Genomic DNA, 13,496 nt, shown 5'->3' with positions numbered 1-13,496 from the left:
GGCCTTGTGCAATGTTTCCTGGGAACTTTAGTTCATGCAACTGGTCCTAGAACAGTGGTTCTCAACTGGGGGGTCGCACATGACCCCTTTGGGCTCACACAACCTCTTCACAAAGATTGCATGAAAAAATGCAGATATTTACATAATGATTCATAGCAGTAGCAAAGTTACAGTTATAAGGTAGCAACAGAAATAATTTTATGGTCGGGGGTTACCACAACACGAGGTATTAAAGGGTTGCAGCATTAGGAAGGTTCAGAACTACTGTTCTACAGGGTGAAGGCCGTATCTTACTTGATCTGAATACACTGAACCCAGCATGTTAGAAGTTCAAGATTCATTTTACTAATGAATGTGCCAAATAAAGTAACACAGTCTCTGGTCAGACCTTACTTCTGTTGATGAAACAAAATGATTAAGAAAACCCCTATGTGTATGGATCTGAGTATGTGCATCACAGGCATGCAGTACCTGTGGAGGCCAGAAGATGGGGCCAAACCCCTCTGGAACTGGGGTTACAGGTGGTTGTGAGCTGCCTGTTATGGATGCTGGGAACCAAACCCTGCAGAAGAACAGGGAGTGCTCTTGACTGTTGAGCCTTCTCTCCAGCCCTAGTTTAAGTTTTTTATTATTGTATTTATTTATTTATTTATTTATTTAGTTTTGTTTTGAGACAGAGTCTCACTGTATAGATCTGGCTATCCTAGAGCTTACCTTGTAGACTAGGCTGGCCTCAAACTCACATAGATCTTCCTGCTTCTGCTACCCTAGTGCTGGAATATAAGGTGTGAGCCACCACCCCATGGGTGGGGGTCTCTACAAACACCAGGGTCAGCAGAGTAATGATCCATGAGAATCTGGTGTGGTCTCCATCATACAGATAGTATAGAGAGCATCTGGGCCACCTCCAGTCCTGGTTGTGGGAGCTTGGTATGGTCTGGTTGAACAGATAGCATACATCACCAGGTTATTAACTAGCTCCATTCCCAGGGTTTTGGATGAAAACCAAGTTATCTTTCCTGTTGAGGAGACAATTTTCCGTGTTTAACATTCTTGAGTCCCCTAGTGCTAACCTATGAGCACAAGGATCTTTATGTTCCCATCAACTTCCAACTAAGTCTTAAACTGTATACCATCTGGGCTTTTCTCTTCATTGCCCTGGTACTCAGTATGTTTTCCTGGTGGTTGTGAAGTCAGGCAACTTCCTGCCTTATTCTCCTTTGTATTGGGATTAAGGTGGTCTCCATATGCATTATGTAGGTATGTTTATATATGCAAATTTGTACATGCCTGTAGAAATTTTCATTAAACAGAACCTAAGTTGGGTATGATAGTATGTGCCTGCAGTCTCTGGTACACAAGAGATTATCAGCCTGGGCAGCATAGGGAAGCGACCACTCCAAAACCAAGTACAGCTTAGTCTCCATTTCATTATAAGGAGCAATAATTTAGAGCTTAAGATAATTTCCCATCTTCCCAGAAATTTGAAATTCAAGAGATACCAGGCTGAGTATAACCATCCTGGCAAGAATGAGAACATTTTCACCCCCAAGACAGTGTTTCTCTGTGTAGACCAAGCTGGCCTCAAACTCACAAACATTGTACCTGCTTTCACCTCCCAAGTGGTGGGATTAAAGGTGTGTGCCCACTGCCTGGCTTGTGAGCAGTAACAAAGCATGACCTGTAGAATAAGGGAAAGGGCTATAACTAGCTTTAAGATGTGAAGAGCAGAGTTGAGTGGAGAGCTTGGAATGGCAGCTGGGGCACTGCTCCTTGGGTCAATTTGTGACAACTAACAAACAACACAGTAGAGAAACCATATGCTCAACGGGCAAAGGTACTTGCTTTCAATGCTAAAGATCTCTGAGGCCCACATGGTGGAAGAGAATTGGTTCCTGCAAATTGTCCTCTGACCCCCACACAAGTGCTGTGACACTTTCACACCCACAAAATAAATGCAACTTTCAAATTTTTATAAACAAACTATATACATACTTGCAATAAACAAAGGCCAGAATTAGGTCAGTTTCCTCATCCAGCTCAGCTTTGGGAAGCAACAGAGAGCTGGTCACCATCCTTTCACAGATGTGTGAGCCTCAGACTTTGGCTCTTAGAGGCATGGTCTAGACCTCATTTAGCCAGAGCATTTGTACATCAGATTATGAATAGGGCTGGGGTGGGAAGGTTAATGCCATAGAAGGCTTGTCAGGTTGGAAGGCCTGGGAATAAACAAGACAGACAGAAGTTCCGTTCTCAGGGTACTGAGGTGGGGTCTGAGACAGGAGAAGGGGAAGTTAAGACAACAGGATTCGAAGGAAGGGAAAGAGGAAAAGACAGGCCCAGCAAGCCAGCTGTTTTCCAGTCTTCTTCAGAGTGACTAATCCTCCCCCGCTGATGGCTGACAGAATAGAGCACATTCCTTTAATTGGAGGGAGGAAAAAAGGAAGTTTCAAGAGGCTGAAAGAGATGCCACTGGTCACTTGGGTGTTTTCCTTCCTCGGTATAAAAATACTGAAAACTTGAGCCCACTCAAGCTCGGCTTCATTCCCAGCACACTGAAACTGCTTTTGGTTTCACTCTAGTGAACACCTCACTGACCCCTTTACTCAACCCCTGCCTCACTAGATGTAGATGGACATCCTCCCTGGCATCTCTCCCTCCACTCTAGCTGTACCTCGTGGGCAGTCTCTTTGCAGGGTGATCCTTAGGCTTTGGACCTTCACTTCCCCTCCAGGGAATCTCGTTCCCTCTCAGCACTGAGCTCCACATATACTGGTGTTTCTTGGCTCTAACTCCAGTTCACCTCTCCCTCTAGCTTGACTCTTGGGTCCAGTTTCCCACTCTGTGTCTGTGAAGAGAGGCTAGCACACAGAGAAAGTTTGCTCTTGTCAATCATGTCTGATGCATTCAGCAAGGTGCCCACCTGTCAGAAACAGTTCATTTCGTTTTTCTCATCATCTCAGATCAAACTGCAAACTCACCACATGCCCAATCGGCTCCCTCAAATTCTCTTTCCCTCTCCACATTCTTTGCATTTACTCTCCTGCTCCTGATGAGTTTGTCAGCCTTCATTCAGGTCTCAGCATGAAAATGAACTCAACAGGTTACCCTCTTCCTATCCTGGGTACAACCTTGAATGGAGTAGACAGTACCTTACCAATGCTTATTATCCCTATACCCTCAATATTCTAGTGAAAACAAAAACCCCCACAGGTTCCTTTTCATACCTTGGCAAAATCCATGACTTCACCCATTCCTTGAGGACAGGGACTATGTCATTTTACCACCTTACACCGTTTGTTTTTTCACTTTTAAAACTTATTTATTTCTATGTGTATTGGTGTTTTGCCTGCATACATGTCTGAGGATGCCAGATCTCCTGGGACTGCTGTTACAGACAGGTGTGAGCTGCAATGTGGGTGCTGGGAATTGAACCTGGGCCCTCTGGTTAAGAGCACTGGCTGTTCTTAATCATCTCCAGTGACCTGTTGCTCACTTTTTGAGACAAAGTTTCATTCTGTAGCCCAGGATGGCTTTCAATTTGCAGCAATCCTTCTGCTTCAGCTTTCAAACTTGCAGGAATCACAGATGTTTTGGAATATGGTAGTCTAGTACTTTGGACACTAAGAATCCAAAGGGGGGAAAAAAGAGAAATACAAACTGACCCTTGGTGAGTTAGGCAACACTACAATGTCTAATATACAACATAATCATATCTCCTGATTTCTTTGCCCATTTAGTAATTATTTTCCCTCCATTTGTTTAAATGGAGTTTTTAGGTTGTTTGTTTTTGAGGTAAGAGCTCACGTAACCCAGGCAGGCCTCAAACTTATGATGTAGCTAAAGATGACCTAGGACTACTAATGTCTCTGCCTCCAAGTGCTAGGATTACAAGGAAACACCCACCATATCCATCTTAGCTGATTTTCATTATTATTGGTCTGAAAGAGTAAACATTTCATTGCCCAAATTTGTTAAATGTATAAATGCACTTTCAAGGCTTATAGCTAACCCACTGCTTTCAGAACACTTTAACTGAAATGTTCACTATATTATTAAGGATGGACAAAAACAAGAGCTAAACCATCTGACGAATACAAACCAATCATCTTAGTTTTTTATTTGTTGGTTGATTTGTTTAGTTTGGTTGTTTAAGACAGAATCTCTCTATGCCCCTCGCCCCCCAGTGTTAGAACTAAAGGCGTACACCACCATGCCTGGCAGTTTTTCGAGAGTGTTTCAGGTAGCCCTGGCTAACCTTGAACTTGCTATATAGCCCAGGCTGGCCTTGAACACCTGATCCTTCTGCCTCAAAGTACTAAGAAACCAAGTTTCTAAGAACACATGAGAATTTAAGAACAAACTTTGGAATCTGAATTACATAAATAAAACTATCCATTACTTGGCAAAAACAATGACACCAAAAACTAATACTGAAAAGTTTTTGTTTTTATTTCCAAGATCAAATATTACAACAGGACATTTACATGTATTTATAAAAAAAATGCAGCAGTTAAATTTATAGGTAAGAGGTTTCCTTGAGTTTGGTCCCTCTCTCAGCACAGTGAGCTGACGTCTTCAAAAGACTTCTTCATTCCATTCCCCTCCCTTCCCCACCCTGCTGCACCACCCACCCACCCCAACTCAAGTTGCAATATTAATATAAAGCAACTGGGTACAACACATCAAATATTCACAATTTGGTACAGCCCAAGCCAGGAAATCATCAACAGAGAAATCCTGACTTCAGAAAGCATTTGCCTATAGCCTATGTGTGTCCACGGATATGTCACGGCCAAGTGTCTAACATGCCCTACGTTCAGAGCAAGTGGAGCCCAGTGCGTCTCAGCCACGAGTTACAGCTCCTGTCTCTGTGTGCCTTTTGATTTCAGGCTTCCCCTAGCACTTTACAATCACACGAGTATCTTGACAAAATCTTCAGTGGATGGTGCAATTTTCCCTTTTCACTGGTCTCGAAGCCTTCATTCCAACTTGAGGAAGCATTCTAACAATAAATGATCTCCTAGTACTGTGGAATTAATGCCCAGAAACCTGAAAACTAAACACCCATAGTAGGAAGCACTGGTCAGAAACACATCACAGGAGCTAGTTCTGTTCACTATTTTCTTAGATTCAGCAACAAGCTGAACTATAGATTAAATTTAGAACCTGAATAAGAATTCAAATCTCAGTAAGACCACCACTTTGTCCAGGGCAAACTGAGCACACAAACAGCCTAGGAAATATCTAAACACTGTGTTAAGAACTGCTAGAAAAACACTTGTAAAGTAAATACCCCAAATTGACTTCAAATACCTCTTGATAAGAAAGGAATCGAGGTTTGGAAAAAGACATGAGAGACATGTTTAAAAACACAAATAGCGAAGACGTGCCAGAACTGGGCATCCCAGATGATTCTAAATGCATTGTTCAAACTGAACTCTTACAAAACATGCAAAGATCACAAATACTCTGAAAGTTTCCACAAAGCAACACTTACTAGAAAAAGGACTTTCTTAACAGTTAAGGAGAAAGGGGGGTGGGGGTGGGGAGGTCTAGATCCTTAGACTTTGTCAATAACAGAAAAATTGTTTGGAAAAAAAGAATTCTCAGGAGTGAAAAACTTATGTCCAATATTCATGTCAACACCCCAAAGTCTACATATGATGTCAGTATCAAACAGCGCTCATCTCTCCACATCCGAGGGTGGAGGTTATCTCATAGCTGTCGTGTCTGCTTGCCAGGGGCTATGAACAGCCGTTATGAACTGGAGAGGTAGACCTACAAAATAAGGTGCAAGTCTCCCAAAGCAAGCTAAACAGCTCCCATCACAGGCTTGTCATGAAAAGTGGGGGTCACAGGCTACTTTCTCTAATTAGCTGGTAAAGCTGGGGGCTCTCTGGAGGCAGCACAACAACACAGACAGAAGTATATGATTAGCTTCATAAGCCTATTTGCATTTTGAATCACATCATTTAGTATTTGACATTTTATTGGTAAAAAATTGTGAGAAAAGCACACCATAAACTCATTTTGTTGAAAACATGGTATCCAACTGAATATAAGTATTCTGTCATTAGCTTGAAATTCATCCTGGGGTCACACACTGTAACATCAGCAATCTTGACACAAGAAAGAAATCAGCACAAGAGTGAATGGTTCCTATCAGTTAAGATTCCCAAACGAGCCCATGAATAAAATTAAAAGGAATCTGAGAAAGGGAAAATTTCAGGCCAGAACTTCTCACTTAAAATAGTCCCCAATTTTTAATAATCAATAACTGACTCTTGCTATCCTAGATTAAAAACCGTTCTTGGTAATGCTTGGGAATCCAACCAGGATCCTGAATACACACCAGCTCGTAACTTTCTCTCTCTTGGAGACAGGTGATTAGGCATTACCTATTGACCCTGTTTAGCTGGGCTCTTCTTCCCACTGGAAAACCTAAGTGACCTTATAAGGCATATAAAACCTTAGAGCAATTTAATTGCTAGTAGCAGTACCATTATACAATAAAGGTCTGCTGATAACTGCCAAAGAATTAAATGCAATGATGTAACTTCCCGTACTTCTAATGTGGTTGTTCTTAGGCAAATTACTATTACTGGTTCTCTAAAACAAATTTTTCATTTTATTTACTTTGTGTGTATGACTGTTTTGCCTAAATGTATATTTGTGTACCACATGCATACCTAGTGGCCTCAGAGGTTAGACAAGGGCATCAGATTCCCTGGGACTTTAGTTATGGATGGTTGTGGCCTACCACGTAGGTATAGGGAAATAAACCCAGGTCCTCTGCAAGGGCAGCATGTACTCTTAAGTGCTGAGTCATATCTCTGGCTCTATAATTTCTGGCTTCTTATAAAATCAAACCTAAACTCACTATATAAACTGGTAATTCCACATCTCACTATTTTCCTCCAGAGCAGTAAGACCTGTGTTCATACAGTCACTATTTGTGGTACTGTAGTAGTTTTAATTATAATTCTTGATAGACTGCATTTAGCTGGAACTAGAAGAGCATTGTGATGTACAAATACATGCCACAGTAAAGTACAGGTATATTCAATAAAGGATGAGGCAAGGAGAATTTTATTTTTGAGTCAAGATCTTGGAATATAACTTCACACTGACATGGAACTACCAATCCTCCTGCCTCAGCTTCTGATTCAGAAGAGTTGGATTCCCTAGAATTGGACTTAGACAGTTGTGGGCTGCTATATGGTTTCTGGGACTTGAACCCAGGACTTCTGCAAGAACAACTGCTCATCTCTCCAGCCCCACAAGCAAATTTCTGTAAACTTCTTCACTATGTTTAATCAAGTAATCAGTACATATGGAGAACCCAAGTTTATTTTGGGTTATATGATGTAAGGGCTGTATTAAAAACAGCCAAAATTCATCAGGTTAAGCCAGGTGTATTATATAACCCCAGAAGAGCTCAAGGCCAACCTTGAGTGTGCTTTAAACTAAGTACTGGTTTAGTAGTTGTGTCTTTAAAAACCAAAATATTTAAGAGAATGGTGAGGTTTAGGTAGGGCAACCAAAAATCTATAAATAAACAAAGTGCCCTGGGGGGCTTATTATAGAGTCAGCCATCCTCTTACTTGGAATGTGAATTCTCCTTAGGAAGAAAGAAGCTGTAAAAAGCATATTTGCCTCAATATATTCCCTTCTATATTAATTAATAAAAAATGAGAAGCCGGGTGGTGGTGGCGCACGCCTTTAATCCCAGCACTCGGGAGGCAGAGGAAGGCGGATCTCTGTGAGTTTGAGGCCAGCCTGGTCTAGAGAGTTGTGAGTTCTAGGAAAGGCTCCAAGGCTAGAGAAACCCTGGAGAGGGAGAGAGGGAGAGAGGGAGAGAGGGAGGGAGGGAGAGAGGGAGGGAGGGAGAGAGGGAGGGAGGGAGGGAGGGAGAGAGAGAGAGAGAGAGAGAGAGAGAGAGAGAGAGAGAGAGAGAGAGAGAGCGCGCTAATTTTTGGAGGAATTAGGTGAAAGACAGGCATGGTGGCTAACTGTAATCCAAGGAAGACCCAGAGGTTCCTGGTTATGTTTAACTACACAGTTACTTAAGAGGCCAGCCTGATCCAGACAGCCAAGACTACTTACAGAAACTGTGTCCTGGGTGAGGGGGAGGTTAGCCTGAACTACATAAACGTTTGAAAACGAAACAAAATAAGACAAAAAAGAGAATGGAGAAGAAAGATTAAAAGGTAGTTTCACTTCAGGGATTCATCATATCCAATAACCTAGGCACCCAAGTTCTTTAATGGAGAAACTAACCAAGGCTATAATAATCTCTACTCTTAAAAATAAACAAACCAAATACCTCTTAATTCTAAGCTGTCTCATTACTGGGACTAACACGAAGGTGAGTCTAAAATACAAATAATCATCACTGAAATATTAAATCTTTGTATTACAGGAGAAATCAATATATTAGAATGGTACTCTTTGGTTATTTTGAGGTCTAAAGAACATTCCCGCCCCATTCTAAAATGTGAACTAGGGATTCTGAGTTTCATAGTAAACAACTGAAATATCAAGTAAGGCAAACCAATAATGTTGAATATTCATTCACCGCCCAATGGCCTTTAGGTATCTGCTCAAGGATAGTGGTTCCTCAGGTGGTAGAGACTGAAAGCAGCAGCCTACTCATTAAGGCTGAAGCTGCTGGAAAAGTGTGGCCCGAGAGGCTGATTCTTCCTATCCTCATTACTTTTCAAGTTTTAGTTTTACGCAAGGCATTACTCATAAATTTGTACTCCATAATTTACTATTAAGGAAGTAAACAAATGATCTCTAAACGGTGTGACACTACAAAGATCCCCTCTACAGGACAAGAACTATTTTAAACATCAGCTTAATGGAAAATTGAAAAGGTCACATCTGCCCAAACCAAGTGTGAATTTCCCAACTTACACAACTGCTGAGCCAGTCTAGCTTAAAGCACACAAATTCAGTTCCAGTGCTGGAGACACCTGCTTCACACTCACATTTCAGTCATTCTTAAAACTCAGTAGGCGTACAGCATTAAGCTTTTAAAAGGTAACTGGCTGTTTCAAGATCACTAGATCTGTATTCTGTACTCTGTGATTTCATCATCACAGTGAGGTCTATAAGAGATTGGGTAAAAGATACTTGGACACAGGAAAAAAATGAAAGGAACTGATTAACAAGTACAGTTTTAACACTTTAATTAGTCTGAGAATGAAAAAGGGAGAGACCAGATGCATAATACTTTGGGGATATTTTTATCTGTAAGGGTTATGATTCCAGGCACAGTTCCTCCATGAGGTTAATTCTACTAGTAGTTAACCCTATCCTTCTCCACTCATGTCAAAACTTAAAAACATCTAAAGTCCTCTGACTTGAAAAGACAGAACTAATCTAGTCCAATTCTGTTTTTCTTTTTTCTCGATTCTGTTTTTCAAACAAGAAATTCTAGAGTCAGAGAAGGAAAGTAGCTTGCCAAGATAACAAGAAGCAAAGTTGTTACCCAAGTGTACTAAGCCCACCAAGATCAAACACCATGAATTTGATCAAACACCATGAATTGTACCCAAGGAGAGAAATCCTGCCTTAATTTTTCAGGAGCCCTCTGGTATTTTTCTCTAGTGTTCAAGTGAGATTCCTGCTAATTAAAGAACTGCTAGTACTGGAGTTTAAAATTCTTTATTACTTGGACAAAGGTCTTTACTTACGGATAAACTTAATGCTTCAAATCTAGTATTTTAAAGAGGCAGTCAAGAATGAGCCACAGCACCTGGGAGAACATCCCTAATTAAACCTACACGATCCTTCCCTCCTGAGTTCCTATTATCACAGTTCAACCCTGAAAGGGGTAACACTCACCTTCCTGCTGTTATCCATGTATACAGATGATTCCTTAATTGGATGAAACAGTTCAAAGAGATCTTAGCTTTCAAAATATTTCCGATGTAGACTACAGACTCAATAGGGTGCTAATACAGTAGAGTTGTATGCAGGACAAAACAAAAAGATATAAAAACAAAGGTTGTTCAATAACCTATCATGAATAACCTATCAGAAAAGATAATTGTATCTTCTTTTTTTAAAAAAAAATCTTTCTATGGTTTCCATCTATTCTTGGCAAATAATGCTGCAGTTATTTTCCTTACTGAATTATTTTTAAAAAACAATGGATAACTGTCTGTTAAAAATGGCATAATTAAGATTTTATAGGGATAGTACAAATCCCACAATCTTGACCCCAACTATCCCTTCCAGCTTTAAGGAAACAAAAACCTTTAGCTGACAAAGCTGAAAAATAAGATGACCTTATTGTTATAATATATTATAATAAAGGGACTCCAACTGACGTGGGATAACATACCACACAAGGGTGAGAGAACAGACTCTGGGCTCTAATTTTAATGTGACCCTTACCAGTAATGACATGTTGAACAAGCTGTACGAATTCCAGTTTTCTTCCTCATTTATAAATGAGTAGAATATACTGTGTAGGGATTGCATGAAGACTGAAGGAGGAAACACACACATGTCTCACACAGCACACGCTAGCTACCCACAACCAGTCCTGCTCTGCCCTCAGCTGGTACTGTGCTCACGTTCAGACAGCATTTCTTTCACAAGTTTTCATTCCCTTTCTTTATATGTCACTCTCAAGTTTATCTTGTCCCTTTCCTCCTTACTTTAAAAACTTCTGAGCTATGTCTACTACCTATAGGGAATCACTATGTTTAACTAACACAGACTTCATTTGACTGTCCAGTAAAAGCTCCCCCTTGAAAGAAAAACAACATGCAGAAGAACAAAGACAAACTTCTTACATAAACTAAATACTTGAGCAAGGCAATATTTCCATTTATTTTTCTCATGTATATCTATAACTCTTCCTCCCATGGGCCAATCCTGGTCAAAATGAGTAAAGTCCCCCACAGCTCATCATCCTTACTAAGCTTGATATATGTGTAGTGCCTTGTCTCTTAACACACATATATACTCAGTCATCTTAATTTCTCATAAATGGATTTGCCAATGCTAAGTATATTTAAAAAAAAAAAAAAAGAACTGCATACACCCTCTCACTCTCAACATCCTGCCTCAGGTTCTCAAGACAGGTTACTCTATAGAGAATGAGGCAGAGTCCTGGAAGGGACAACTCTTGACTGGTTTGGGCTTTAGCTGGGCTTATGCTAGGAGTGGAGACGGTGCCAGCATAGCAAAGCTGAGAATGCTCTCACTTTTACCCTGGGGCTCCCGGAGGCTTTAGGCTGCTTTCCTTGACTATTAGTTTTGTACATTTGAGAGTACACAGCTCCATTCCTCAGTCAGTTTTTATTCAAGTTCAAAGCTACAACTGAGGAATTACCATGCTTGCTCAATAAATCCAAACTGTTGGTTAAGCCTCAAGCGCTATAAAAACACCAAAGTGGTATTATTCAGTCACCAATCTAAAGAGAGAACTTTGACTCAAAAGTATAAATGAAATTGTAATTATATAAATATATTTATAAATATTTATACAATTATATACTTATACATAAGCACTTACACAGACTTAGAAAAAAATGTAAGAACATTAATTCAAAAGGACTCACTGAAAAATAACAGAATTTCCCATGATTTCCTTGAGGAGATACATAACCCATTCTTTAGGGAGGTCCCTCAAAATCCAACCATTAACAACCATATTCTACCATCGCACACTAGAAACATACCACATCCCTTAGCTTATCTTTTTAACCCCTAGTTACCAAGAGAGCAACCTGCAAGGACACAGGAACCCAAAGGTCTCTGAGCAATCACAATTTATGTTCCTCAAGTACAAGAATCAATCGAAATCTCCAATTGACAAGACAGGTCAATCCTATAGAAATGGTTTTATAAGCAGTTTCAAGTTTTATTTTCCCACCAATCACTACTGTTCTGCTGGAGCACTCTATCTAAAAGCTCAAGAAAGAACTGAGCACAGAGTAAAGCTGATGATAATATAGTGCTATATAAACTCAGGTGGCCTCTTCTAAATAATACTGAAAAAAAGCTTTCACCAAATACAACTTGAATGTTGACTTGTTGGCAGAAAAAGACTCACATCTGACGGTTACTGGTAATGTCCTTCTTACTAACTGTTGTCTCATGAACTGGGTTTTAAGGTCTTCCTATCAGAGACTTTCAGTTTTAAAATTTTATAGAATAAAAGAACATGAGGAATTTAGTTACCAGAGCACTTTAGAGTATTTCCAATTGGGGGTAAACAAAATCACTATTTCTAACCAAAAGAACATCTAGCAACTCTCAGCTGCAGGCTACCCCACCCTGCCCACCCCCCCCAACCCCGGGACATACCTAAGTATGCCTTAAGCACATAGGACAATCAATAACCATAGTGTTTACAATTATAAGCCATTGTACTACATGATTATTGAACACCTGCCTTCCTACAGAACACTACAGACTCAGACAATGAAAACAAAGGAACTAATTGGCTGTGCAGGCAAAAACAGCAAGCACCTTCCTACCAAGCCCAGATACAAGATGCTCACTAAAGGTTCATCCCAGGACTGGAAAGAGGAATATAACTAATAGAGCAATAATAAAGAAAACTGTCTCAGGTTAGAACACTGAAAGCCACCCTGGCTATACAATACACTAAGCACTCATTCTGCCAATAACACACATCATGGAAATAACTCTTGTAACTGGAAGATGGGAATCTTGGAGGGAAATTTTAAATATGATGAGCAATAGTATAAGGGGATCATCTCCCACATAAACAAAAGCCTGGATATCTTATTAAGAGACCTTTTTATATGAAGAACAATTTCTTTTACCTACCAAAAATGGGGTTGTTTTTAAATTCTGATTCTAGCCATTCTTTGTCATAGGAGTCTATGGTTAACATCACTAGATACCAAAAAGGTGCCACAAAAGAGACCAATTATAACACACATTTCTGCTGCCAGTACTGGGAGAGATCTTATCCTTATCTTTACACTTTCATTTGGTCACATGTGATAAGAAAAAAAGTGAGAAAAAGAAGAAAATCACAGAGGAAAAGAGGAGAAAGAGAAGCAGGAGAGACACTAATTGCAGGTGACAGAAAGAAATAAAGGAAAGGCAGGTGACTTGCTTGTCCAGTTTTGGCTCTATAGTCCTATGAGCCAAAATGCATACTTAGGGACATGGTATCTCACAGGAAAAGGGAAGAAGGGGTAAGCTGAGAGAGGTCAGGTCATGGTGTTAATTTCTTTCCTGTACAAAGACAGTCTCTTGAGGACAGAGGCCTGCCTCTTGTAAGGTAATGTCATAGTCCAGATGAGAGAGCTTCCTCCGAGGGAAATTGGTAAGAAGTTCAAAACGTTCATTTGGATATCCTTTAGATTGGACGTGCTTCACCAAAGCCTATGAAAAACAAGAGTAAAACAAAACTGTTAGCTGGAAATAACACCATGCTTAATTTATAAGAATACTCTATTTTTATCACATTAGGTGAAAGTAAGTTATTCAGA

The 13,496-nt window shown here is 40.2% G+C and overlaps 1 protein-coding gene across 2 annotated transcripts in view; it reads right to left on the bottom strand.

Annotated features, from left to right (window-relative positions):
- Positions 1 to 5,900: 5,900 nt before the first annotated feature.
- The window catches only part of Ubxn7 (UBX domain protein 7), a 64,055-nt gene continuing 56,459 nt past the window's right edge, over positions 5,901 to 13,496 (bottom strand). For both annotated transcript variants that reach the window (XM_050159827.1, XM_050159828.1), the window contains one exon: positions 5,901 to 13,389. In XM_050159827.1, the coding sequence (XP_050015784.1) occupies positions 13,228 to 13,389 (162 nt within the window). In that variant the 3' untranslated portion in view covers positions 5,901 to 13,227. The remainder of the gene's footprint in view (positions 13,390 to 13,496) is intronic.

Source organism: Alexandromys fortis, unplaced genomic scaffold (genome assembly GCF_014885135.2).
Source record: "Alexandromys fortis isolate MF-2015 unplaced genomic scaffold, M_Fortis_MF-2015_v1.1 scaffold_119, whole genome shotgun sequence".
Taxonomy (NCBI): domain Eukaryota; kingdom Metazoa; phylum Chordata; class Mammalia; order Rodentia; family Cricetidae; genus Alexandromys; species Alexandromys fortis.
The sequence above is the reverse complement of the archived record's forward strand: the minus strand, read 5'-3'. Positions and strand labels throughout refer to the sequence as shown.